General features: G+C 50.4%; 8 protein-coding genes across 8 annotated transcripts; 4 read left to right on the forward strand and 4 right to left on the reverse strand.

The window, feature by feature from the left end:
• Nucleotides 1-362: 362 nt before the first annotated feature.
• N7496_000953 (uncharacterized protein) lies at nucleotides 363-2,898 on the forward strand (the record flags this gene model as incomplete). Its single annotated transcript, XM_056693884.1, has 6 exons — nucleotides 363-466; nucleotides 527-542; nucleotides 625-727; nucleotides 797-1,033; nucleotides 1,104-2,199; nucleotides 2,253-2,898. 6 exons carry the CDS (start codon nucleotides 363-365, stop codon nucleotides 2,896-2,898), a joined length of 2,202 nt encoding a protein of 733 aa, XP_056560613.1.
• Nucleotides 2,899-3,938: 1,040 nt separating this feature from the next.
• Nucleotides 3,939-6,737, forward strand: N7496_000954 (NACHT-domain-containing protein; the record flags this gene model as incomplete). Its single annotated transcript, XM_056693885.1, has 2 exons — nucleotides 3,939-4,032; nucleotides 4,099-6,737. The coding sequence occupies 2 exons, from the start codon at nucleotides 3,939-3,941 to the stop codon at nucleotides 6,735-6,737; spliced, it is 2,733 nt and encodes a 910-aa protein (XP_056560614.1).
• A 222-nt stretch (nucleotides 6,738-6,959) lies between these two features.
• On the forward strand, nucleotides 6,960-8,714 carry N7496_000955 (WD40 repeat domain-containing protein; the record flags this gene model as incomplete). The annotated part of the gene is made up of 1 exon (XM_056693886.1): nucleotides 6,960-8,714. One exon carries the CDS (start codon nucleotides 6,960-6,962, stop codon nucleotides 8,712-8,714), a length of 1,755 nt encoding a protein of 584 aa, XP_056560615.1.
• Nucleotides 8,715-9,159: 445 nt separating this feature from the next.
• Nucleotides 9,160-12,038, reverse strand: N7496_000956 (trehalose-6-phosphate synthase; the record flags this gene model as incomplete). The annotated part of the gene is made up of 3 exons (XM_056693887.1): nucleotides 9,160-10,554; nucleotides 10,622-11,945; nucleotides 12,016-12,038. The coding sequence occupies 3 exons, from the start codon at nucleotides 12,036-12,038 to the stop codon at nucleotides 9,160-9,162; spliced, it is 2,742 nt and encodes a 913-aa protein (XP_056560616.1).
• Nucleotides 12,039-15,438: 3,400 nt separating this feature from the next.
• N7496_000957 (uncharacterized protein) lies at nucleotides 15,439-15,896 on the reverse strand (the record flags this gene model as incomplete). Its single annotated transcript, XM_056693888.1, has 2 exons — nucleotides 15,439-15,573; nucleotides 15,780-15,896. 2 exons carry the CDS (start codon nucleotides 15,894-15,896, stop codon nucleotides 15,439-15,441), a joined length of 252 nt encoding a protein of 83 aa, XP_056560617.1.
• A 1,600-nt stretch (nucleotides 15,897-17,496) lies between these two features.
• On the forward strand, nucleotides 17,497-18,936 carry png1 (peptide-N4-(N-acetyl-beta-glucosaminyl)asparagine amidase; the record flags this gene model as incomplete). The annotated part of the gene is made up of 2 exons (XM_056693889.1): nucleotides 17,497-18,041; nucleotides 18,129-18,936. The coding sequence occupies 2 exons, from the start codon at nucleotides 17,497-17,499 to the stop codon at nucleotides 18,934-18,936; spliced, it is 1,353 nt and encodes a 450-aa protein (XP_056560618.1).
• A 1,964-nt stretch (nucleotides 18,937-20,900) lies between these two features.
• On the reverse strand, nucleotides 20,901-22,328 carry N7496_000959 (uncharacterized protein; the record flags this gene model as incomplete). Its single annotated transcript, XM_056693890.1, has 2 exons — nucleotides 20,901-21,624; nucleotides 21,817-22,328. The coding sequence occupies 2 exons, from the start codon at nucleotides 22,326-22,328 to the stop codon at nucleotides 20,901-20,903; spliced, it is 1,236 nt and encodes a 411-aa protein (XP_056560619.1).
• A 929-nt stretch (nucleotides 22,329-23,257) lies between these two features.
• On the reverse strand, nucleotides 23,258-24,951 carry N7496_000960 (glycoside hydrolase family 71 protein; the record flags this gene model as incomplete). Its single annotated transcript, XM_056693891.1, has 4 exons — nucleotides 23,258-23,858; nucleotides 23,924-24,149; nucleotides 24,211-24,739; nucleotides 24,799-24,951. Coding segments are annotated over 4 exons (1,509 nt in total), but the record flags the coding sequence as incomplete, so codon positions are not given.
• Between the last annotated feature and the right edge of the window lie 780 nt (nucleotides 24,952-25,731).

Consider the following 25,731-nt stretch of genomic DNA (forward strand, 5'->3'; position numbering starts at 1 on the left):
GGTGGTGTAAAATTGGCTGCCTTTCACTGGGCGGGCGTATCTAATCGCCGGTCGCGTTCCCGCGTCAAACAACTCGAAGCATCATCACTGAACACCCTTCCACAACCTTTCTTCTTCTCCTCTCCCGCCCCGTTCTTCTCTCTTTTTTCAACTCTCCCACCTCATTGTTCTTTCAATCTCACCAGGTGTTTCGTTTCTCTCCCCCCTCCCTAGGCTTCAAAGACCATATCGTCAACCGGCCGAGACGGGGGAGCCCTCGTTCCCCATCCTTAAATCCACCATCGAGAGACCCATCGAGCACTTTGTCCGGGTTTGAGATCAGTGGCTGGTCAAGCAGAGCTCGCTGAGCTGCAGTCGGCACTATGAAGGCTTCTCCACTGCTGATCTCGTGGCACAACGACAATGCCCCCATCTATTCCGTACACTTTGATCCCAATGGCAAGGGCCGACTAGCAACGGCTGGAAAGTAAGTGCTCTCTCCCTCTTTGCAGGAAGAATACCCTGTGAGCTAACAAGGAATGACTAGTGACAACAATATCCGAGTATGTTTTTTCGCCTTCTCCAGTGTTCCTATTACCATTACCCTCCTTCGAAGTCCTATCTGACGCAACCCTCCTCCTCCAGCTTTGGCGACTTGAGTGTACCGGCGAAGAACGAAAAGTGTCGTATCTGAGTACACTGGTGAAGCATACACAAGCCGTGAATGTGGTTCGATTCTGTCCCAAGGGTATGAGCTCCTCTGGCAGAAAGCAGAAAATGTCCCGTAAGGCGTTCTAAATCTGACGAGGGTTAATAGGTGAGATGCTGGCATCTGCCGGAGACGACGGCAATGTTTTGTTATGGGTTCCTTCAGAGCTACAAACACAACCTGGACTAGGAGAAGACCGGTCGGATGACAAGGAGACCTGGCGTGTGAAGCACATGTGTCGTTCCTCCGGAGCCGAGATCTACGACTTGGCCTGGTCACCCGATGGAGTCTTTATTATTACGGGCAGCATGGACAACATTGCTAGAATCTACAATGCAAAGAATGGTTGGTCTTGCTATAGCCAGAAGACCCGATTGTCCATCGAGTCCAAATCGCTGACGCTTGACTGTTCTAGGGCAAATGGTACGACAGATTGCGGAGCATTCCCATTATGTGCAGGGTGTCGCGTGGGATCCGCTCAATGAATTTGTCGCAACCCAATCATCCGACCGATCGGTTCACATCTACAGTTTGAAGACCAAGGATGGCCAGTTTACTCTGACCCCTCATGGCAAGATTCTTAAGATGGATCTGCCGGCCAAACGTATTTCGTCTAGCAGCCCTGCCCCGGAACCGACTAGCAGGCCATCGCAAAGCACGACCAACTCCATTGCTATTGCATCCCCAGCTCCTTCAACACCGGGAACTCCAATGACCTCTAATCTACCTATGGACCCTCCTCCGGTTTCTCACAGTCGTCGTTCCTCCTTTGGCTCGTCCCCGTCCATTCGGCGATCCGCATCTCCTGCCCCATCTCTACCTCTACCTGCTGTAAAGCCTCTGGAGATCTCATCTCCGAGTCTTCTTGGAGGTCTTGGAGTGAAAAATGCCAGCATTTATGCGAATGAGACCTTTACGTCATTCTTCCGGCGACTGACATTCACCCCGGACGGAAGCCTCTTGTTCACACCTGCTGGGCAGTATAAGACCTCTCATGCCTCGGCCAATGATCCCTCAAAAACCACCGACGAGATCATCAACACAGTCTACGTCTACACGAGGGCTGGTTTCAACAAGCCACCCATCTCCCATCTGCCCGGTCATAAGAAACCCTCTGTAGCTGTCAAGTGCTCGCCCGTGTATTACACCCTGAAGCAAGGCGTCCAGCCAGTCAAGAATATGACAGTAGACACATCTGCAGGAGGAGAGGCGATGTTCCCTCCTTTGCCAGACTCTGTCGTAGCCTCGAATACATCGTCCACCAGCAAGCCTTCCATGGATCCGCCGTCTTCTAATGCCCCAGGTGGAGATGCATCAAAAGCACAGCCCTCGCCGAAGACCTCTGAAAACCATGGCAATGATACAGGAATGGCGCCAGTCTTCGCGCTTCCTTATCGCATCATTTATGCTATTGCTACACAGGATGCTGTACTAGTATATGACACGCAACAACAGACACCATTGTGTGTTGTAAGCAACCTTCACTTTGCTACCTTCACAGACTTGAGTTGGTAAGTCGATTCATCTCTCTGTTCATTATTCGCAATGATCTAATATAATAAAGGTCTAATGATGGATTGACGTTGATTATGAGCTCCTCGGATGGGTTCTGCTCTACTCTTTCATTTGCCCCTGGAGAGTTGGGTCAGGTCTACACGGGCGCAACATCAATTGGCTTAAATCCAGTTAGCACAAGCACCCCTTCGACCAACATCACACCTTTGCCAACTCCAACACACATCCCGTCACCAATCAAAGCGACCCATGCACCGGCTAGCAGTGGAAGCATTCCCCCGGCTAATAATGGCCAAGTCCCTCCAGCAAGCCCTGCACGGTCTAACTCTGCGGGCTCCGTCGCGACACAATCGTCTACGCAGCAGTCCGCAACTGTCATCAACAACCCGACACCAACACTTGGCTCCGTGCCTTCGGTGACAGTAGCACACTCCGCGCAGCCTTCTGGCCTTCCCCTCACGACGCCACCGCAAACTCCTCTGCCAAACGCCGCTACCCCATCTATTGGTAGTGTGCTGGGCAAGCGTGATGCACCGGCTACCAGTGAATCCGAAAAGGAGGACAGCAAGGGCCCCGACTCGACGACGGCTACACAACAACCAAAGAAGCGCCGGATTGCTCCAACCTTGATTTCTGCCGGTACGGATTCGGCGTCATCCAAAGACGGCTCCCAAAATCCTAATATCGGGAGCTGAGCATTGACCATGACACCTTGCCACTGGTCTCATGTTCATTATCATTAATCATCAGCAGTAGCTGCCTCCTGATTCTCCCCAGGCCGTTCCACACAGGCCCCGGTCAGATCGCAAAAGAGGAGCCATATACTCGCCAGCTCCTGACTTCTCACGATTCACGCTCCCCTAAACTCGCGGCTCTGGTTTCCTCGTGGTCTCAGATTTCAGTGTTTTGCAAATGCATATTATTACGTCGGTTTCCGTTGATCTTTGAAGGTGTTCAATGTCAGGCGGGCCCTTCATTTCCTGTCTACTGCTCACCCCATGTTCTATTCCCCCTTTTTTTATCCTCGGACGACGAGCATCGTCGACTTTCTCCGAGTTCCCTGAATGTCTTTTCATCGCTGGCGTTACCCCATTCATTAGCTTCTGACTTTATTTCTTTCCCGTCATCGCCATGTATTTGTTAATTTCCATTATCCTAGAGTGGGTCATCAGCCTCCTTCGGTGTCGTGCTCTCATCCATTTGACGATTCATGCGCTTGCTGCTCGAGCTTTTTGTTTCCGATTCACGGGATCCTTGGAGTGAGACAGACTAATTACAGAATTGAATCAAAAACACTTTAAAATATTAAAACAATAGACAATCTGTAATGCCAGGTGATTTTCTCTTGGAGCGACGTATGGGAACGTTGACCTGGCGCGAAATTTCTTCCTCAGAAATGCCATGATCGAGCAGAGTGAAGAACCCCTCCGTCGTCATGGTTGGCAAACCTTCTCGGCTAGCTGGAGGCGTGCTTCAAACCCAAATTAATTTTATTTCTCTAAAAGGCTAAGATGGTTACGAGTACATCCCTGTACGATTGAGGATGCCTAACTAAGCGCCTGCGCCCCAGTATCATTTTAGTGCGAGAATTGGCCCCCGATACCATGAGGACCCCGCACCATTTTTGGCCTCTGCACCAACCCACCGGGATTCTTCTTATTTGGCACTTCATGATATATCCTGATAATTGTCTCCTAAGATCTAGCATTGAACTATCCATTGGCAGACAAGTGTTATGGGGGGTCTCAAATCTCGCCTGAAGCGATTTGTTGGGGGTACTTCAGCAGAGCACAAGACCTCGAGCATCATTGGAAATGGCGACACAACTGGTATGTTGAGAGAAAGCACAAGAAGCTTCGTATCACCGGTCAATCCTCAGAATTGACATCATATAGGAAGTTTTGTCATTGAGAACAACAAAGAGAATGACACCACGAAATTGGATATAACGGACAAAGTAGTCCAGTTGTCCCTAGCAGACACTTCAAGCTCGTCTCCTGGTCCTACGGAAAATTCCGGAGCTGAAAATACCCAAGTTGCAATCCACAGCCCAGCCCAAGGGTCTGTTTCCCTTTGGGATATTGCATATGATTCTCTGCGAGAGGACCGACGAGACTTAATCGTTGCGTACGAGGATATTTTGTCACGGGCGTTCATGACAGGTAGGCCCCAACAAACTTCCAACCAGCTTATCAAACTGGCTGATGATGAATATAAAGTGGAAAAAGATGCACCATCAATTGCAGATGCCAACCATTTGGAAAACCAAATCCCCCAGCACGACGCGATCGCACGACGAGAGATGCTGAAGAAGATCACCGAACTCGGTCTCAAGCATATGAAAGACAAAGAAGTCACCGTCACAGTATTCGGGCTTGATATTGGTCTAAAGGACACCTTGGTCAGCGTCGCAGGCGCCGTTGAATGGGCTGAAGACTATGTCAAAGCCGCAGTCAAAGATTTGCCATATGCTTCCGTTGTCATGGCAGGTGTCTCGCTCATTCTTCCCCTGTTGAAAAACCCGGTTGCTATCGAGGCTGCCAACCGAGAAGGCTTTACCTACATCACATCGCAAATGCGCTGCTACGTTGAAATGGAATCGCTTCGACTCCCCGCGGATATGGCAGCTGGGTTGAAAAGTTCTCTTACAGATGGTGTCACTGGTCTGTACAAGCTTATAATAGAGTTCCAGGTGGAAAGTGTGATCAGATTCTACCGCAGTCGGACCAAGAATTACTTCCGGGACACGGTCAATTACGATGACTGGAGTCAGAAGCTGTCTCAAATTAAGGAAACTGAAACCTCACTTGACAAGTTGTTCGAGAGGGTTATATCGGGCGAGAGTTTGCAACAACTGAAGAACCTCGCCCGCGAAGCCAAAGACTCGCGGAAAAGCCTGGATGATATGCTTCGCAAGTTCGATGAACTGATTGACATTTCTCGAGACCAAAAAACAATCATGGAGAAGAATGAACAGCGCTTGTCTCATGAAGATAACCGGCGCTGCCAAGAGGCTTTGCAAGCAACGGATCCTGTCCTAGACAAGGAGCGTATCCTGTTGAAAAAGGACCGGCTCCTCAGGGACTCGTATTGCTGGGTGCTGGAGAACAACGAATTTCAGGAATGGCGCAATGATGTAGCTGGTCAACTGCTGTGGCTCACAGGTGATCCTGGCAAAGGCAAAACTATGTTAATTTGCGGTATAATTGACGAGCTTTCGAAGCCACACGAGACAGCCCAAGACGGGAATATCTGCTACTTCTTTTGTCAAGCCACCGATGATCGGATCAACAGTGCGGTAGCTGTTCTGCGAGGTCTTATCTACATGCTTGTGAGGGAACAACCTTTGCTCATGAAGCACCTGCGTGAAAGCTGTAACGACAAGAGCGCCCGGCATTTTGAAGGACCAAACGCATGGGTGGCATTATCCAAAGTCTTTATCGATATGCTTGAAGACTCAGAGCTACAGAATACATATTTGATCGTGGATGCGCTAGATGAGTGCCGTGCCGACCTTGACCTCCTTCTCCAATTTATGGTCGAAAAATCATCAGCGTACTCAAAAGTCAAGTGGATTACCTCGAGTCGCAACTGGCCAAACATCGAAAAGGGCCTCAAGTCAACACAGAAACGCAGGCTTTGTATCGAGCTAAATGAGGAGTCAGTCTCCGGGGCGGTGGACTCGTACATCCAGAGCAAAATCAACTGGCTAGCACAGCGGAACGAATACGACGAAGAGACACGAGAGGCTGTTCAGCAGTACTTGTTGGCAAATGCAAACGGAACCTTTCTCTGGGTGGCGTTGGTCTGCAAAGAACTTGCCAATATATCGGGGTGGGAAGCTGAAGAACTCCTCACTGTCTTTCCACCTGGCCTTGATGATCTCTATGAGCGCATGCTGGGGCAAATCCGAAGTTCAAGACATGCTACTCTGTGTAGAAGTATATTGGCCGTTATCTTGTTTGTGCACCGGCCAATTACACTAGACGAATTGACATCTCTAGTGGAAATGCCGCCTCGGGTCTCGGGGAATTTAAAGGCTCTGGAGGAGATCGTGGGTCTCTGTGGCTCTTTCCTGACTCTCCAAAAACACACAGTATCCTTTGTCCATCAATCAGCAAAAGACTTTTTGCTTGACAAAGCATCCGCCGACATCTTCCCCGACGGGGACGAGGATCTACACTATAAAATATTCTTGAGGTCACTTCAGACAATGGCAAATACCTTGCGGCGAGATATCTATGCATTGGGAACCCCGGGGTATTGCATCGAGGAACTCAGTCAGCCGGATCCCGATCCACTAGCCCCAGCACGTTACGCATGTGTTTTTTGGGTGGATCACTTGCAAGACTGTGGCCCCAAGAAGAGAGCGAAGGACGACTTGCATGAGGGTGGTATAGTCGATAGGTTTTTGAAACGGGACTTCCTTCATTGGCTTGAAAGTCTTTGCCTTCTCGAGGCTCTCCCGGAGGGAGTCGTGTCGATGTTAAGTCTTGAGGCTTTGGTCCAGGTTAGTGCCCGGAGGTTAAGTTAAAGTCCGGGAACCGAGTTAACAACATATCAGGAAATGGCAGAATTCTCACAGCTAAGCGACCGTGTTCGCGATGCATGTCGATTCATCCGATACTACAAAGGGTTGATAGAGAATCATCCTCTCCAGATTTACGTGTCAGCTTTGACATTCAGCCCGGTCAAAAGCATAACGAGGAATCAATACACGCATGAAGAACCAGAATGGTTTCTGAGAATACCCCAAATGGAAGACAGTTGGAGTTCCTGCGTACAAACACTGGAGGGACATGGATGGGGAGTATCATCAGTATGCTGGTCACCGGATGGAAGTCGGATCGCATCAGCGTCATCGACCAGCGGTATCAAGATCTGGGACCCGGTAACAGGCCAATGCATATCGACACACGCGGACCCCAAGAATGAAGTTCGCTCATATTGGGCGGGCTCGGTTATTTGGCCAAAAGATACGCCTGTGGGTTTCGGAGAGCGAGGTGAGATCAAGGTCTGGGATTTAATGATAGACAAGTGCATACCAACGCTGGAGGACCAAAATGACCATAATTTTCTCGCTGCTTCAGTATCTGGGTCACAAAATGGAAGCCGGATCGCGATGGCGTCGAAGGATGCCTCTATCCGGATCTGGAACACGACAACCTGCCAGTGTATCTCGACATTAAGTGGCCATAGCGATTTTGTTGGTGCGGGAGCGTGGTCACCAAATGGACGATTGTTTGCGTCGGGCTCAGATGATCGCACAGTCAAGATCTGGGATGCCGTTACGTGCCAGTGTATATTGACATTTGATGGCAATAGAAGCTGGGTAGGTTCAGTAGCCTGGTCACAAGATGGTGCACTGCTTGCATCAGGCTCAGCCAATGGCAAAGTATTGATTTGGGACTTGGAAACTGGTCAGAGCATATCGGCGCTAAATGGGCACGCGGATTGGGTTTATTCATTGGACTGGTCGCAAAATGGGAGTCGACTCGCGTCAGCCTCGACAGATTATATCAAGATCTGGGACATGACAACATACCAGTGTATATCAACGCTTTGTGGCCACGGCGATGCAATTCTTTCGGTAGCTTGGTCACATGATGGTGCATGGCTTGCGTCAGGTTCATCTGATGGAACAGTCAAGATCTGGGAACCAGGAGTAGCCCAGCAGAGCTTGTCAAGGCTCGAAGGCCATACCGAACTGGTCACGAGATTGATATTGTCTCCAAATGAGGCGAAGCTCGCATCAGCTTCACTGGATACATATATCAAGATCTGGGACCTGGGGACAGGAAAATGCACAGTAACGCTTAGCGGCCATACCGATGGGGTCTATTCACTAGCTTGGTCGCCAAATGGAACTCAGATCTCGTCGGGCTCAAGGCATGGCTCTCTCAAGATCTGGAACACAATAACAGGCGAGTGTATTTCAACACTCAAGTGCCATGACGGTATCCTGAATGAAGTAGCCTGGTCACCGGACAATGCACGTCTAGCCACAGCATCATCCGATGGTCTAATCACTGTCTGGGATTCAAAAACATACCAATGCATGTTCACACTCAAGGATGATGAATCTAAAGCCTGGTATCAGGCATTAGTATGGTCACAGGATGGGGGTCGCATTGCTACAGTATCGCTGAGTCGGTTTGTCAAGATCTGGGATACGGCCAGAAAAGATCGCGTGGTATCCTTCAAGGGGGATGAAATCTTTGCCTACTTTGGTACATGGACACCTGAGAGGTTGCAGGCTCGCCTTCGCGCACTCCTGGAAATGAGGGACTATGATCCTGAAACTCACGAAAGCTTGTTTATACCAGAAACTGCTGGCTACGACTTTGACGAAGGGTACAAGTGGATTACATACTCAGGTAAACCTTTCTTAAGGCTACCGACAGAATACCAACCAAATGCAGCAGCTGTTGGTAAGAATTTTGCAGGGATTGGCTGTCACTCCGGCCGTGTTCTCCTGCTGCAGTTCTCAGATGTCAATCCTTTGATATAGCTAGGACCACAGGACGAGAATTTGTGCGAGAGGGAGCGAGAGAGCGAGTGATGAGTACTTACTGGCCGAAAGGCCGTCCTGTGCCATGTTTTCGAATGTACTTGAGAATTTGTGCGGAGATGCCGGAATTATCCCATCGCAGCATTTAGAGTAGAAACGAGGAGGGCAGGCCATATCAAGGCCAGCACTAGTATCACCTCAGGATGATAACTAAGTTTCTGGCACTAGAACCAATCATTTTCGGCGTCACTTTCACAGGTCCTTGTATTCCAGTTGTAAAACTTGCACACTAAGTATCTTGTATCTCGTTCGTGTCATCGCTATCAGATAAAGACATAATTCCTAGGCCTCCAGTCTCAATAGAAGTCATCCCCGACATAAACATATCGTCCATTGAAAGCGCAGTTAGAAGAATGAGATTGAAGAAACAACAGGAACCTAAAGCCTAGTCATCAATCTTAACATGAATGTCCTCATCCTCACCACCCGGCTTCTGATCTGGGAATAACAATGACTGTAAAACATCCGACAGGGACCAGCCAACCGGCAAGACAGATATCGCTTCAGTAACACGCGCACTAGTAGCCAAAGTAGTCACCGCAATAGTAACTGGAACAGACGAGCTGGACGAAGAAAGTGTCAGGCTATTAGCCCACCGAAACAAAGCATCGTCATCCCTAGAACCACCAGCCACAAAGATAAAGTCCGGGAAACTTTCACGGGACTTCTGATCTAGAATCATGGAGGCGGCAACAGCTTTACATACATCAAGTGGCTCAACACTGACGGAGCCAGCGTCACGAACGACGCGAATATCTTCACTGCATCGTGCCCTTTTGATTTGATCGGCTAGTTCGGATGCCTGACGAGCTGCTAATTCCTGGTCGACAGCGTTTTCGTAGCGGAAGGTCAGTGAGCACCGGCGTTCTTCGATGGCGCTACCTTCAGTGCGTTCGTGGAAATGTTCGATTACCTTTCTGATACCGGCGTGCCAGTCGCGGGTTCGATTAACGTCGAAAAGGGCTTCCCACTCGGTTGTGTTGACAAGTTTTGCAAAGCAGCCATTTTCTGCGATGAGCCCAATTTGTGCCGGAAGTGATTTGAAGGTAAGACCAAGCTGGTCGGGGCTGCGATTGCTGGTTAGGTAGATTATGTTCTTCGGGTCGAGGGCTAGTTTATGTAGAGTATGAATTGCTTCAGAAGAGGAACTGTCGGTGTTTGAGGGAATTATAGCATCGTCTTCCAGGAAGAGAACACGAGACTCGGCTGTGTTGTAAGAGGTTAGGAGGGCGTCAACTTGGAGTGGAGAGACGGCATTTGTATGGTGAGGCTGTTGCAAGCTGCGAGATTCTGTGAGGGCGAACTGCAAATTTGAGAACCAGGCCAACGCGGTGTACGGTGTTTTACAGTCGAGAAGATATTGCCAGTTACGCTTCTTTTGCTCCGGTGACATATCCAGTGCTTTATTGATGGCTTCGGCGCATCGTTTGTAGTCCCATGGGTTGACGAGGAGCTCATGCCCCCGGAAAATCGACGCACTGCCAGTGAATTCACTTAAGATCAGGGATCCATGCTGTTGAGAAGCCATCTCGCCGTCTTGACAATGAATAAAGTCGTGGCTTGTTAGGTTCAAGCCCTCGCGGAGATTGGTGGCCATAAAGATGTCGGCAACACTGAGGAGCGCAAGGAATTGCGAGTAGCTAATATCCTGTTGTAGGAGGACTAGAGGCTGGTGGGTGAGTGTGGAATAGACCGAGTTGATGCGCATCGCAATCTTGGAGACCTGGGCTTCTAGCTCTGGAATCTCAGAGGCTGACGAGGTAACTTGAACGAGAACAACCTATGTCATATGTTAGAACTCGGTTGGGTATGCAATAGGTATATGAGTTTAAACTCGTGGCTCTTACATTTTCCCGCCATTTGGGGTAGGTTTTGAGGAAGAGCTCGTATGCCAGGAGCTTCTGCTTGATTCCTCCAGGAGCATCCAATCGGTCTCGCGCGACAATCAAGTGCTTCCCCCTGTACCGATTGGTGATACTGCCGATCCATTCTTTGACTTCGACTGATTGACGTAGCAGGTTCAATGACTTGTAGTCAATACCCAAGGGACATTTTTTGACACGGACGAACCGATTTCCGACCCGGACCCCGTCACCTGGGCCCTCCAGCTTTCGAATTCGGCTGCAAGAGTGCAGAAAATGGTAACAGTATTCTTCAGTCTGAAACCCAATGAGGTCTGCGCCGAGAAGACCGTCCAGCAGAGCTTCCCGTGGATTCAAGCAGCGAAATACTTCAGACGAGGGAAAGGGTGTGTGTAGGAAGAAGCCTATCTCCGCATGAGGCAGTCTAGCCCTCAGAAGCGCGGGCAAGCTCAGAAGGTGGTAGTCATGCACCCAAATTCGGTCTCCCGGTTTCCAGCGACTGGCGATTGCGTCGGCAAACGCCTCATTCACTTTCAGATACTGTTTCCATGAATAGTCATCGTAATCCGTATGCCGGGGACTTTCTTGCATTTGGTAGTGAAGGGCCGGCCATAGAACTGCACGGCAGAAATGAGCATAGTGCCCTTCAAACTCGTTGTCACCCACAAACACCGTCAAAGAATCATAGTCCTCCAGAAGAGTCTCGTCGATGACATTTCGAATCAATTCCGGGAGGGAATCAGTTGGCATGCCCAGCGTGCCAACCCACATCTTGCTCTGCAGGACCCCCGCTTCCTCGGCGGCATGTACGGCGTTCTGCAGGCCGCCATGACCTTGCTCTGCAGCCTTGACAGCCCAGTCCACGGCGGAAAGTAGTGCACGAGGACTCTCTGCCTGATCCGGAGTTGGCCGACCGGGCGCACCGTCCAAAAAGCTATCCTTCCAGTCCGTCCGTAATGAAGGTCGATTTAGGATAGATGGCTCTGGGTGTGTAGTTGCCGTTGAACGCGGCTGGTTAAATCTGCTGCTGCGACCCCAGGGTACGGCACGAGGCTCACTAGGACCAGGTCCTTTCGGGTCATCAGCGATAGAAATCTCATCGGCGAAATGTGATGCGTAAGCCTTGAAGATTTTCTCATCCTCGGTCGTCGCCCCGGGGGTCAACGCTATGCTACCAGAGCGGAGGCGAGGTAAACGACCGACAATGGGACCAGAGTTAGAGCCATCGACAGCACCATGGCTGGGCGAAGACCTGCGACGAGCACCTCTGGAGCCAGTTGTCTTGAAGTCAATGGTGTAAGGGAGAAATCTGAGGAATGAATGTGAGAATGTGAGACGGTTGAGGGATTAATTTGCGCAGAACTAGGATTCAAACTAACAGAGAAGCGATGAAGACGGTCATCGCGTGGAGATGTCGCTGACAGAATTCTCGCAGGCGAAAATGCTATTGTGGAAGACGCGCCAACATATCTGGTACGGACGGAGAAATGATGCAGAAGAAGAAGAGAAGGTGCGCCTTGACGTTGTCGGATGAGGGGGTTGCAATTCCAACGGAAGGTGGTTGCCTCGAAGTGTTGAGGCGGTTATACTTCCAACAACACTCAACCACCTGGCTGGCCGATGGGCGTTGCGAGAATAATACCTCGGTCTGATGTACATTAGTCTTGCTATAGCACAGAGTATTATACCTTTGTACACTCCGCCACAGCATGCGGCATTTCTTGACTCACCTCGGGCTTTCTTTTTCCTTCCAATGATCGGATGACTCGGTTTGCTTGAGGATTTCCTTTCGCGATGTGCAAATGCTGAAATTACGGGCTATTTGAGCAGCTCTGACCTCAGGGGGCAGTGAGGACTTTTCAGAAGACTGGGGTCTCTAGGGTTGTGGCCTGTGCCAGTATTGTATCGCGAGACTAATCTCCCTGGCTAGCATTCCAGTCGGGAGCTTCGAGAATAGGTCACCTAACAATAGTGATCAAATCCTGACGGTCAGTGCTAATTAATAGGCTCATCTATTAGTCTTTCTCGGCAATACCGTTTGCAAGCGTACATAGAGATGAGTACCTGGTCGTGTCTATCCTCAGGAAATTTGATATGCCGTTCCGGCGTCGTAGTACGAGACTGAGGCCGGTTATATAAGCAACCACTTTTCCATTGGAAGGGATCCATTGTCTCTTAAGGTTTCAATGCGTTCCATGACCAAACTACCGGAGATGTTTAAAGTACGATGAGATCAGCCAAACCACCAGATCCTTGGTTCTTAAGGTTGTGGACAGTGACGGGATATGTAGGTCGAACCTTAGAAGACATATATGCCGATAGCGATAGCCTCATTTCCTACAATAAAGCCGCATAAACACCTAGAAACCTAGAACATAAACACAACCTAATGAGTCAAACTACCTTCTATTCCTATTCTCCGATGAATACAAAGTTGCGGAACGAATAACCTGATATAATAAACCATATACCGATCTCTCATAGAGGAGGAAATGTTTACCACAGTAGTTTGGGCTACACCACCGATGTCAATGTAACACTGGCAAACATCTCATCATTAATCTGGTCACAGCCGCGTATGCTATGCTACCGTCGTGCATCACATCGCGTATGAGATCAAACGCGGCGCCGACGCAGCAGTGGCGCTACAGAATCAATAGTTCTGGTTGTCTATCCACGTTAGTATATCGCGTAAAAAGAAAACAAGCTCCAAAGACGCGGTGGTGACGAGTCACCGACGAGGCCGGACAAAAGTTCTGCCTTATCAGTGTAATAGCGTCGTAGATAATGCACAGTATAATATACCAATCTCAAGCGTAGGGACTAAGATCAATCCCCTAAGGCACGAGAAAGGAGAATCTATCACGCACTAACCTCGTAGTAAACGGTTAGTGAAGCTTAGCATACGACCCTTTCCCAAGGCATACAACGAATGGATAGCTTGACCCATCACTATCTCTCCGAGAGAGCCATCGTCCGTGCTTAAACCAGCTTCGACCAGCCGAGTGGACTGCTGATGAAGCCTCATGCCTCTTTCCGAACCACCTCATCAAACCCGAACCCAGACCATCACGAATCCGGTAATTTAACAGCACGAAGAATCTCCTAATCAGGATGACACTACGGTGAGGAAGGTGCTACCGTAGGGCTACCAGGACCCGCAGGGGGAGCTAACTCATGTACGCAGAGTCATAGACGCGTAACTAATGATCCCCGATGCATGACAGCAGCAGTGCTCAGCCAGGCATGGTATCGTACGGCATAGCGTTTCAGGCAAACGACCCTAGTCAATACAGAGCTAGTCCTGTAATCAACCTGATTAAAAATATTCAGATATCAAATGCGGCGCACGTAACTCGGTCAGCGGACCCCGAGAGGGTTAGTGGTGGGTGACGCGGAAGGGCAGAGCTAACGCGCGGTAGCGCGTGAGCCAGTGGACCGAACTGACAAAGAATTTTCCCGTTAGTGTCGATGGTGTATGGTTATTGTTAGTACGAGAAATAAAAAACCCCGTTTTTTCTTTCTAATCTTCCATTGCTCCATACGTCATGACGGTTCATGGAGTGTCGGGCCGAAGCGACGACGTTGAAAGGCTCGTTGATCGTCCACGAACTCCTGACGCGGCCGAGGATTTGCAGCGATGCAAGTGAGGGTTGCATGTCTTCTCCGCTAGGTTGCGTGTCCGGGGGGTGTTGGTACTTGATTGATGGAAGAGAGGAGAAAGAAAGCGATAGGCTGCCCAGATGCCCAGCAAAAGCGTCGCAATGCCCAGCCCTGATGCTTTTGATAGTTCGTTGCAGCTGGTGTGGTGCCAAGGGTATGCCGCGAGCTCTGTCGGGTTATTCCCATGGGACACGGAGCGGAGTCGATGAGCTTATGATAATAATCTGTCAGAAGGAGGATGATCAGAATATAATACGGCGTACGTCACACAGCCAAGACGTTGGCTTTTCTGCACTGGATTTGGCCCATGCTCTAAGTGACGACGATGACGGCCCTTGGCTGCTTGGCGTGGGGAGAGCATGGCCCCCAAGCTAAACCAGCGGTATAGAATTTATCCCGATGCGTGATCACCTGAAGACAAGAGTATTTTATCTGCATCATGCTTCTTGGCTTCGTCGCTCTTCCCGTCTCTCTTCCCGTCGAGGACGCGACGTCTATAGGCAGAGGCGTCGATTTCCTTGGTTGATGCTCTCCCCACGACTAGGTCAACATCATCCGTTTCGTGGACATGCAGAATCGCGGAGTCCCGTTAGTGTACGGCAGTGACAATCGAGTTTAATTTTGATGTAACAGACTCCATACTGTACTATTGTGACTCCGTCACGGTTTGGGCATCGTGGGGGGGTGAGCCCCCAAGGCTGAAGATTGGCGGTTGGCCCCCAGTTGCAGAAACCGCCGGTCGTTTGGTGTAAAATTACTGGGAGCTTGCGCCATCCAAGCTAGACGCGATCCAGCGATTATCGGCTTTGCCGATCGGAAATTTTGGGTGGTGATAGGATTTAAGGTCAGAATGATTGTAACTTGATGATACGCGCATGGCAGTGCATATATAGTATGAATTATACCTATGAGCTATGGGCAGGTGAATGATCCCCCAGATAATGGCAATTGTACGAAAATACAGAATAAAACATACAGCACAGCCACCATACACGGAGGCTGAGGCGGAGGTTGAGGCTGATGCTGAGGCTGTGGGTTAAGCTTGAAACGTCGGCTAATTCCCGGGTTGACTGGGTTGACTGTGGGCACTGAGTTGAAAGGATGTCGGGATCCGTTGCTGGTATGGAGTAGTAAACGAGTCATGAACTAATCACAATACGCGTCTTTGGGGTAAGTTCGGGGACGGAAGGGTTAGCGAATCGACGGGACCGCGACCGAGTCAATAGTCGCGGGAACTGGTGGACGGATGTTGACTGGCGCTGCCATTGAGGTAGCTGGGAGAAGAGTAATAGAATTCCAAAACAAAAATAGAATCAGGCCGTCTAACCGCCTACCCGCCTGTACCGTCCAGTGAGTCTGTCTGGATTAGAAAGGGGAGAGTTTGCAATTGTCTCCATTGTACCATGTACAGCAACCTTCGTACTCCATCCTGTGATACAGAAAAAAAGAGGGTCAACATCTGGATACAATGGATACAAACCATAAGGAGACAGTGGGAGACGTGTCGGTGGATGAGGGTGTCGGAACGAAGCGATAGCTTGCGAATCGCGCGACTAGCACCAGCGATGGGGCGACCCTGAACCCGATTGACCCTCATATTTTCAGGGTCTTTTGACCGTTCGGAGGATTTCCATGGACGATGATTGGTGATCAAGTTTGCTGGGGGGTTGCGTCAACCAGCGATACCCGACCAGAAGAGTAATTGATAGCCCGGGACTGCAGTATTGTACGGGCCGGTGTCGTTGACCGCGTGGACTGGTAAGACAAGATCAACCACCATGATTGGAATTAACCGTCCTGCCGTATATCGTCTCTAATAACGATATCGCTTGGTTACATCCCGATCGACAGGAACATTTGGCCATACCAAGACCTCTTCCACGCAGTGCAGGATATTCTGGAGTGCGACCGAAGCATCATGATTCAAGAGTGCCAAGCCCCCCTGTGAGCGAAAGGAGCGAAAGAGGGTCCACTCTCCACTTCAGCCTAGCCATTGACAGACGGAGATGGTGATGAGCTCAGCAAGAGACCACGACAGCGAGGATGTCAGCATGGCCTAAAGGAGTTTAGTGAGTCGACAGAGAGGATGAGTAGTGGAGCCCAACGAGGCTCTAGCCCGATCGTACTGGCTGCCAAGACGGACGCTTGCGCGTCTCCGCCACCGGGGCCTCTCCTGCCCCATCCAAGCCCTGCGACGAGGAAATTGAAGAGGCTTCGAACGCGTAGGCTGGCGCTCTGCCCCGACCTGGCTGTCTTTTTCTGGGACGAGTCGAGACACGGGAGGATCATTTCGAGATCTTCACCCAAATTCGTTTATGCTTTCATCTTGACGACATGCGGTCGAAGACCCTGAATGGGTGCAGGGATCAATCGGTATACTCTGATAGAGAGGATGGGAAAGAGTGGGAAAGGAGGGAGGGCAGAAATCAAAAGAAGTAGAATTAAGCAACATAATAAGCCTCTTCTTTTGAGGTTTGATCCGAAGGACTCCATCAAATTTCAGGTACGAGTGGTGAAGAAAGAGTGCGTAAGACTCAGGCTCCTTTGAAAGGAAGTTGTACAAGCCTTTCTCGGTCATGGGACGCGGTGTGCCAAGACTTGGTAAATACGATACGAGAATTACGAAGGACCCTTGCGAAAGATCAAAGTGTAGAGTAGAGTATATACAAAGTAACTCAGTACAATAACGTTCTATACAAAGTGTAAAGAATCATACAGGTTTTCAAAGTCGATCTCTAACTGTCTACTCCATAGACTCCATAGAGGAGAGAATATAAAATCCATCAGTTTTTTGTCGAGTTGATCTGGTTACGTGTGCAGACGGGGAATTAGTAAAATAAAAAAAAGGGTCTTTTCTCTTGGCCCGTGGTATACGCGGCTTGGGCGCGGGGCCCGTGATTGGGGCGAGAGGCTGACGACGCTCGTAATACTGCAGTATTTGGGACCAACACTGTTGCACGCTCAAAGGCCTGGCCCACTCCCTTTTCCGCTTTCCCCAGGGCCCTCTCTCTCTCTCTTTACTGACCCTTCCTCTTACTCTCGACTCCTCCCTCTCTTACTCTCCCCTCCTTTAACCTCTCGATCTTGCTCCTTCCCACTTGGATTGTCCAACCCTCGACAACTTTTGTCACCATCACCACCACCCTGGAGTAACTTCATCGACGTCGCCTCGCCGGTGACTCCCACCTAATCCGACCATGGCGGACGGCAGACCCCATCATCGGGCCGCCCAGCCTGCCTCGAATATGAGCAACACTACCACATACGATGCCACCTCTCTCAGTCAAGAGTTCGAACAGTTGATGCGCACCAAGCGATTCAATCAACTTCACGATTCATCTCGATCGCGGTCTGGATCTCAGTCGCCCGCCCCTTCACACACCAGTCACTCGATCCCGCCGCCTTCACGAGCGCCGCCACCTCCTCCCTCCCTTGGCACCCAACCGCGCCCAGCTTCGCAACCACAACCATCCAGCCCAGACCTCCGTGGTCTCCCGATTATGCCATCTCCTCCTCAGGATACCGCCGGGCTCAAGTTTTTTAACATGCTGAAGGTCCTTTCGGTTACGCCGACAAAGTACGAAAACCCAGGTCTACTCGACGAAGCCCTCTGCACCCTCCCTCTAGATCGCCTGTATGCCGAAGCCGAAGAGGAGTCTCAGATCATGCAGGCCCATGCCGCTAGCGTGGGAGGAAAGCCGGAATGGGGATATCAGGATTGTGTGATTCGGGCATTGTTGAAGTACGTTCGAGACCCGCCACAGACTCTTGGTTGGCATGAGGCCCTCCGTTTTCCCCTCTGTCCGTACTAACATCCCTTGTTCTACAGGTGGTTCAAGCGCTCATTTTTCCAATTCGTCAACAACCCTCCGTGCTCCAAGTGCTGCCTGCCCACGATCGCACAGGGTATGACCCCTCCCAGCCCCGACGAGACCGCCCGTGGCGCCACCCGAGTCGAGCTGTACCGCTGCTCCGGGCCTAGCTGCGGCGCCTATGAGCGATTCCCCCGTTACTCCGATGTCTGGCAATTGCTGCAAACGCGCCGTGGTCGTGGCGGAGAGTGGGCCAACTGTTTCAGCATGCTCTGCCGTGCCGTTGGTGCCCGCGTTCGTTGGGTATGGAACTCGGAGGACTACGTCTGGACTGAGGTGTATTCCGAACACCAGCGTCGCTGGGTTCATGTGGATGCGTGCGAGGAGGCCTGGGATCAACCTCGTCTTTACACCGAAGGATGGCGCCGTAAGATCTCTTACTGCGTTGCCTTCTCCATCGACGGTGCGACCGACGTCACTCGTCGCTACGTCCGCAACTTCGCCAAGCACGGCAGCCCTCGCAACCGTACCTCAGAGGAGGTCGTCCTTTGGTCGATTCACGAGATTCGCCGAAAGCGTCGTGAGAACATGTCCAAGACTGACCAGCGTCGCCTGATTAAGGAGGATGAGCGTGAGGAGCGGGAGCTTCGCGGATACACGGCATCCGCCCTGGCAGCCGAGATTCAGAACATTCTTCCACGCAGCTTGGTAGGACGTCCCGATGAGCAGAAGCACGCCGACGCCCGCCAGGAAGCTGCCTCGGAGTGGCTGAGCGCCCGTGGCCACGGTCACTCGGGACCGGATCGTTCGAACGGCGGACCATAAATTTGCACGACTCCTTTGGCTTATTTTATTTCTACGATCAACCCTACCTTATGAGGGCTCTCCAGATCCTTTTCCTAGGTTTCTTGATCTCATCGAACGGACGACTCGATGATCCTCGTCCAGCTCATTGAGCGGATGAAAGAGGACCGGGTGCCCGATTACCCACGTCGACAACGTGGACACCCCCTACCGATCGGAGTCACGACGGTCGCATCGGCTCACGGTCTACGGTACATGGCCCAACGATAGCCACTGCTGGTCAGATACCAGCCTGCGACCGTGACTCGAGAATCGAATCTCCTTGTGGCTTACCTTGCCTGACTCGCCACCAGTTTGGAATGGTGAATTGCTGAGGCGCAGTAGCCACGGATCATTCATTACGATCATCAAAACAACCCTACCTCCTATTATGGACGGCCACCGCCCATACGGGTTTATTCCATCTCCCATTTTTCGGGATGTCACTGTCTAAAGCAAGGCAGCTTTAATTTCTTTCTTTGTCTCCAGACTCTATCGATTTTGGGGGTTCCCTCTCTATTCGCATTCTGGAATCTCGCTTTGGCCTCTTTTTTTTTGCACGGCGCTTGGTGATGATTACCTGCTTTTCTCCCTATCTTTAATTTTGGGAATTCTTGCCCGACGGCATATGTTGTACGAGACACGTTGCAGCCATTTCTTTCCTCATTGTGATTTTCCATGTATACGTCTCAACCCCCTCGACTGGGGAGCGACCGCGTGCTCTTTTCTCCCATTTCTGGGATTGACTTTTCCTATCCCGAGTACATTATCTACTCTTTCCTACTTGACCTTCTTTACTATCATCTTGATACTTCTTACTACCTCTTAACTTACCAATTATTAATACTTTTTGATCCACTCAAACCACCATCTTTCACTTGTAATCTAGACCCTGAATCGTGCGATCTCCATAAACGAGTAAACCCAAAACAAAAATCCCTGCCCAAAATTACAGTCCTCGTTTGATTATGATGTGCGCTCATCCCCCGCGATGATTCCCTTAGTGCCCACCCATCCCTAGCCCAGTGGGCCCCCAGCCTGACGATGGAGTTCAGCCGTGGAGTCCCCTTCCCACCAGATACGAGAAAAATCCAATTCCTTCCCGCATTAGACCTGTTCATTTTTATTTACAGACTCAGCCTTGAGTCCATGTATTATGCAGCTTCACTGTGGACTTGTTTCATCCTGAAACGGGGGATCTGAACAGGAATTGCCGTATCGTATCAGCCCTGTTCATCCTGCACGGGCCTGGAGATATTTTTAGGAGCGCCGTGGGTGGGTGGTGGGTCCAGGGTCCTGGTGGAGATGGTCGGAGTCGGGGCTAGGACTGGCCGGTGGAATAGGGGTCCGATGTATAACTAGGGAGATAGTTGGATTGAATCCTGAGTATGAAGTGCTTTGGTATAAGTTGATTCGAGTGATATGTTATAGACTTAATAGGTAGCCAATGTACTTCACTGTGTGAGGCTGGGAGTTTGTTAGGTATGATATCTCTTATCTTATCGTTGATGCTTAGCTCTTATCGGGACTGTTATGTATTGAAGCGAGGCGGAGCATGACGATGATGTAAAGGGGAATCTACAATTGTAACTGTCCTAGACATGACGATATACTGTAGTACTGTGGATCATTTTGGTAAGTCTATGGAACATTCATTATGCTTATTCTTTAATTTCCGAACTATGTAGATTCTTGCTTTTTCTTGATATCCAGGGATAATGGCATGGATTTTGTGGGCCCTGCGCAAGGGAAGTATGGTAAGGCTATGTGAGTGGGTATGATAGATAAGATGATGCAGATTGTGCAACCACACATTTCTTTTTAGTAGTTGTATCATGCTAGGTATGCATATCGCTGTACGCATGGGGTATCCTAGAGACAAGGGACAAGAACAGAGGACAATCGGGCTACCCAGGAAGGATAGTCTACAGTCAATCAAGAGCATCTCACACCGTCGAGATCCAACAGTCAACCCCCCTCCGCCACAGATCATCCCCAATCTGGCCCACCTCATGAGAATAGTACGACTGACCCTGTAGTCGAAGCTCCCACGTAGCCAAATCAGTATCAACATCCCTGTCAGTGTCATCCTTGCTATCCATCAACCGCGTCAATCCAGAATCAAAAAAAGAACAAGCTGACCCTTCAGACCGAAGGCTCGAAGCCGAACTCCCCGTCAATCGCGACGAAGAACTCGACTCGAAACTCACCCTCGAGCTCATCTCCTCATCTGAACTAGAACTACTCCCACTTCCCTTCCTCCAATCCATCAGATCCATTCCCATGTCCACCTTCTCTCGCACCAGTGCAGTTTTTCTTTTCCCCTGTATAACATGTAACCCACATAACGGCTCTAGAAACACTGGTAGCTTTTCCACTGGCTCACTGAACCAGCTACTACCCAGCACGAGAACGAATGACCTCAGCGCCGGTAATTGCTTCAATGAACGACACGTCTCTAGCCACTGGGCCCGGCCCGCGGAGACGTATATGGCGCGCACGGGATCTTTAGTCGGTAACCAATGCCCTGGGAATGACCAGCGTAGCTCCACAGCTCGAATACATTCCCAGTATTCTGATGGAATTGTAGGTTGTAAGTATGGTAGTGACCAGGGGATACTGAATTCAAAGGTATTCGTAGCGTAGAGGAGGTGAATAGACTCGGAGAATCTAGAATCAATAAGTTAGTGATCTCGAATAGAGGAGGATTAAGAAGATGGTCAAGAGAATGAAACAGCCCACGCAGCCCCTCCTCCTACTTCTCAATGTCTCCCTCTCAAGAATCACAGTTGAGATTCCAAGACACAGAGAACCAGGCAGGAAAAAAAGACAGCGCAAGCCATTCTCCAATTTCACCCATACATTTGCCGACACGTCAACACCAACCCAAGCAACCCATCACACCCAACACCCCACGAATCACCCTCTTTAACAGGCTGCGCAACCCCCGCACCATGACAGATCTCACAAAACGGCTGCCCCGTGCCCCGGGCAAGCTTATTATAAGAGTCTAGCCTCGGCCGAGATCCGGACTCCGCTCCAGGCCCAGTACCACTGCCAGTGCTAGCACTGTGGTCATGTCCCAGTGGACAAATAACATGGCCGAGACGCTGGCCGCTGTGTTGGATGATGTGTAGTCGTCGGCCGCCTAGGGCCATTTCCCAGATTATTAGGCGCAGTTCGGGGGAGAGGCGGGTGAGGAGGGCGCATTGGGGTTGGGGCTGTGGGGTATGAGGGGAATCGTGGCGGGGATGGGGTAGTGGAGGGGGTTTATTGTCTGGTTGGAATTGTCTGTTAGCTTTTTGATTAGGATGTAGAATATTGAGATTGTATGTCTGTAGGTTGTATGGTGTATATAGGCAGTGTATGTTCATGATCAAGTTGTAAAGTGCGAGACCAGGTATCGAGGATAGAAGGAATAATCGGGGGAACTAACTTTGGTATCGTTGGGCCAGCACATCCTCCCACGAGAACACTCCTTTTCTAATGCGGGCCATTGGGTGGAGAATATAGTGACAGAAGGTAGACCCGTCAAAGAAAAAGAAGAGAGGAGTGAATTGACATAAAGAAAAAAACAATAAGACTGTCGCGTGGCCGGGTAGCAGGTTTCAATCTTGTCTTATACTTCCCGGCTGTGAGTCAATTCCGAATTGAATTCGTCCTGGTGATCAGTTCAAGCCATGGTCTTGGCCGCAGCCTGAAAAGTATTCCATGCAATCGGACCGGGTATCATAACCCGGGGGGAACTATAAATACAAATTCATAAATAATGAAAAAGGGGGGGGGAGGAGAAAGGGGGTGATAAAGAACTAAGAGTCCAAAAACACGTTCCTTTTCTGTCCGACTTCGGGAAGAGCAAGAGAGTCGGTGAGCGATCGCGCGATAAAGGATTTAGCCCCCCTGGTCGAATTGGAGACTGAGAGAGACTAGATTACAGATTAAGTTACTGATAACGAGGGGGAATTTGCGGAGCTTAGTCTACCGGAGTAGGTCACTCCTGGCGGGAGACGGGAATCCATGCACACTCAAGGAGTATGGATGTAGTACAGGATAGTAACTGAACTACCATATTGGTAATATTGTAACGACCGCCGCTTGTAGTGTACAGTACAGACCGCATAGACCTGCGCGATTTTCATTCTCACCCCTTGTCCATCATATCAAACCTCGAATCAATCTCACTCACCCTCCTATTTCCGGCGATAATGTAAGCAAGTTATTGACCAGGTACAGAACTCCTTTTCGGTGACTCCGTTCCTATATCGCAGACACTATTCACGGCTCACTTGCTCATTCCTCGCACCCTGGCAATAGGTGTAGCACTGCTCGTCCCACTCGCGCCCAGTGTATTAGTCGGGCAGGAGACCTTTAATCCCTGGGACAACATAGCGCGCCCAGCCGGCTGGAGCCGGTCAATCGTGGTTGGCGCCGGGAGCGTCCCCACGTACGCATTGAAATTGTAGATCCCGCGGATGCAAGTGTCCACGATATCCTTCAAACTGGTCCCCGACAGGATATCCTGCCCATTTCGGGAGACGGCGAACTTTTGCTTGCCCACGCCCATTGGGGCTCGGTGCGCACTGATGCCGGCCGGTGCGTCGAAGGTTGCGGATTGATCGCCTGATTGTACGGTCACGCGAGCAGCGGATTTGAGTAGCGAGACGACGAAGACTTCGTCCGTCATGGACTCGTACCCATTCGGTCGGCCAGCGAAGAAGTTGCCGCTGGAATTGTTGGGGTTGCCTTGCATCGTGGTGTCGGTAGCGTCACAATTCAGGTCTTTCTTAGTTGGTCGGTACCAGTATACCAGCTTCTCTTCTTGGATATACGGGAGAGCAACGGTGGCGCCGGCCTTGTATGCCGCGATGAAGGGCTTGGCCATGTCTAGCCAGCCATTGTGTGGCCTGGAGAGTCGATCTGTCAGTCATCACAAAACATTACCATAATCTATTTGATAAGAAACACTTACATGTCCATCACCCACTTTGATGCCCCGTCATCGGTATGCGGCGACGAGAGCGGTCCAACATAGTGCGACTCGCCATAGTCGTTCCAAGTGATAATCTCCACGAAACGAGGACCAAGAGCCAGGATCTCTCGCCAGCGGTCATACCACAGCAAGTCAGAAGGGAAGACCCAATTCTTGCTATACGAGACCTCGCTTCCGAAATGGGTCGAGAACCACGGCGAGACAGCTATAATTTCGTTAGCCAGGCGTCGCCATTATACGTCACAGTTCATTATAGGTCAACTCACGCGCAACATAGGGCTTCCCATTCAAAGCCTTATTATAAGCCTCATCACCCTGGACAACGCTAACATTCTGCCCCGCAGTTGGCGCCTTATTATTACCATTATTCGGCCACGCCATCCAATTCAGTGCACCCTGGATAGCATCAAAATTGCCCTGGCCCGGGTGGAAATTCGGCGCGAAGAAGAGTTCCTGGCCAGCGGCAGAATTCATAGCATTGACATCGACACTGTCCCCAGAAAACGAGGACACGAATATCTTGCCATCGACCTTGAGTTGGGCGGGTTGGTCCGCATATTGCTTGACCTTGGCGCCGACGACGCTTCCCTGGCGGACGTTCCACCAGTTGAAGTCGAAGGAGAGGAAGACTTGCATCCCGTTCTTTGCGGCGGACTCGTAGGCGAAACCGAGTTGGGTGTCGGTGTACGAGTCAGTGCCGATGTTCAACGCGAAGGCATCTATGCCTGCGTCTTTGGCGCGTTTCATGTCATCGTCGTAGTCGCTGGCGCTTTGGCGGTTACTGGTAATTCCGATCTGGATATAAGGTTAATTATTAGGCCGTGCTTTGTGAGTGTCTACTTGGGGCATCTTACCATAAAGTGACAGAAGACCAGCCTATCTGTCTTTCCAGGGGTAGTCGTAGGAGTCGAAGAAGGTACCTTCGTGGAGGAGGTGGGCGTCGGACATGCCCAAGAGAGAGGCATCATCAGCCCGACTAGGGCTAGTGTGAGCAGCTCTCGGAGCATGCTGGGTGGAGTTGGTGATAATAGAACGTACAATGGTAGGAATAAGTAAAAAGGTAATTTGAAAAAGAGTGCAATTCTTCAGAACTCGAAGAGCAATCAGAATATACTTGTCAACAAAGGCCCAGCATCCAGCACCGGTAAGAACCTTGAAGAAGAAAAAAGGAGCGTCAGAGCAAAAAATCCCAGGAAAGAAGGAGCGTTATAATGACAGGAAAACGAAGAATTCTTGCCCCTCCAGGGTTATCTGTGATCTCTGGAAATCCTTCACGAGATCCTTTGACAGCAACCCCCCTTCGGTATAGTCTCCCCTTGTATGCAGCAGCAGATCAGCCAATCCAACGTCGTCTCCTCGAAGGGGAACCCTACCATTCAATCAAACTGTTAAAGTCATCAGGATCTATGACGAGAGTGGTGGGCAACTGATCATAAGAAAAATTTCCAATTCCTTCGCACTGCAACAGTATCACCCTGTCAAACAAAGATCTCCGGTAAGAAACCCCCGAGAATTGGCGCGCGCGATGGACGCCACCGGCGCGTCGCGTGCGATCCACAATTGCCCCGTGAGTGGGACCCTGACAAAGGATTAAGGGTGTGAACTGGACTTTAACAATGGATCAATTGACTGGGATAGATCTATGCAACAACATAGATGTGGAAATAGGCAAGGTTTCAAGGTGCAGGGCTGACCGTTTAGAAGGGTTACTTTGGACAGGTGCGATAGGTGGTCGATGCGTTCATTAATGCCGACGATTAGTCCCTTCCACGTCTAGATTAAAGGAT

This window comes from Penicillium cataractarum (assembly GCF_028827025.1).
Source record: "Penicillium cataractarum strain IBT 29864 chromosome Unknown utg000001l, whole genome shotgun sequence".
NCBI lineage: Eukaryota > Fungi > Ascomycota > Eurotiomycetes > Eurotiales > Aspergillaceae > Penicillium > Penicillium cataractarum.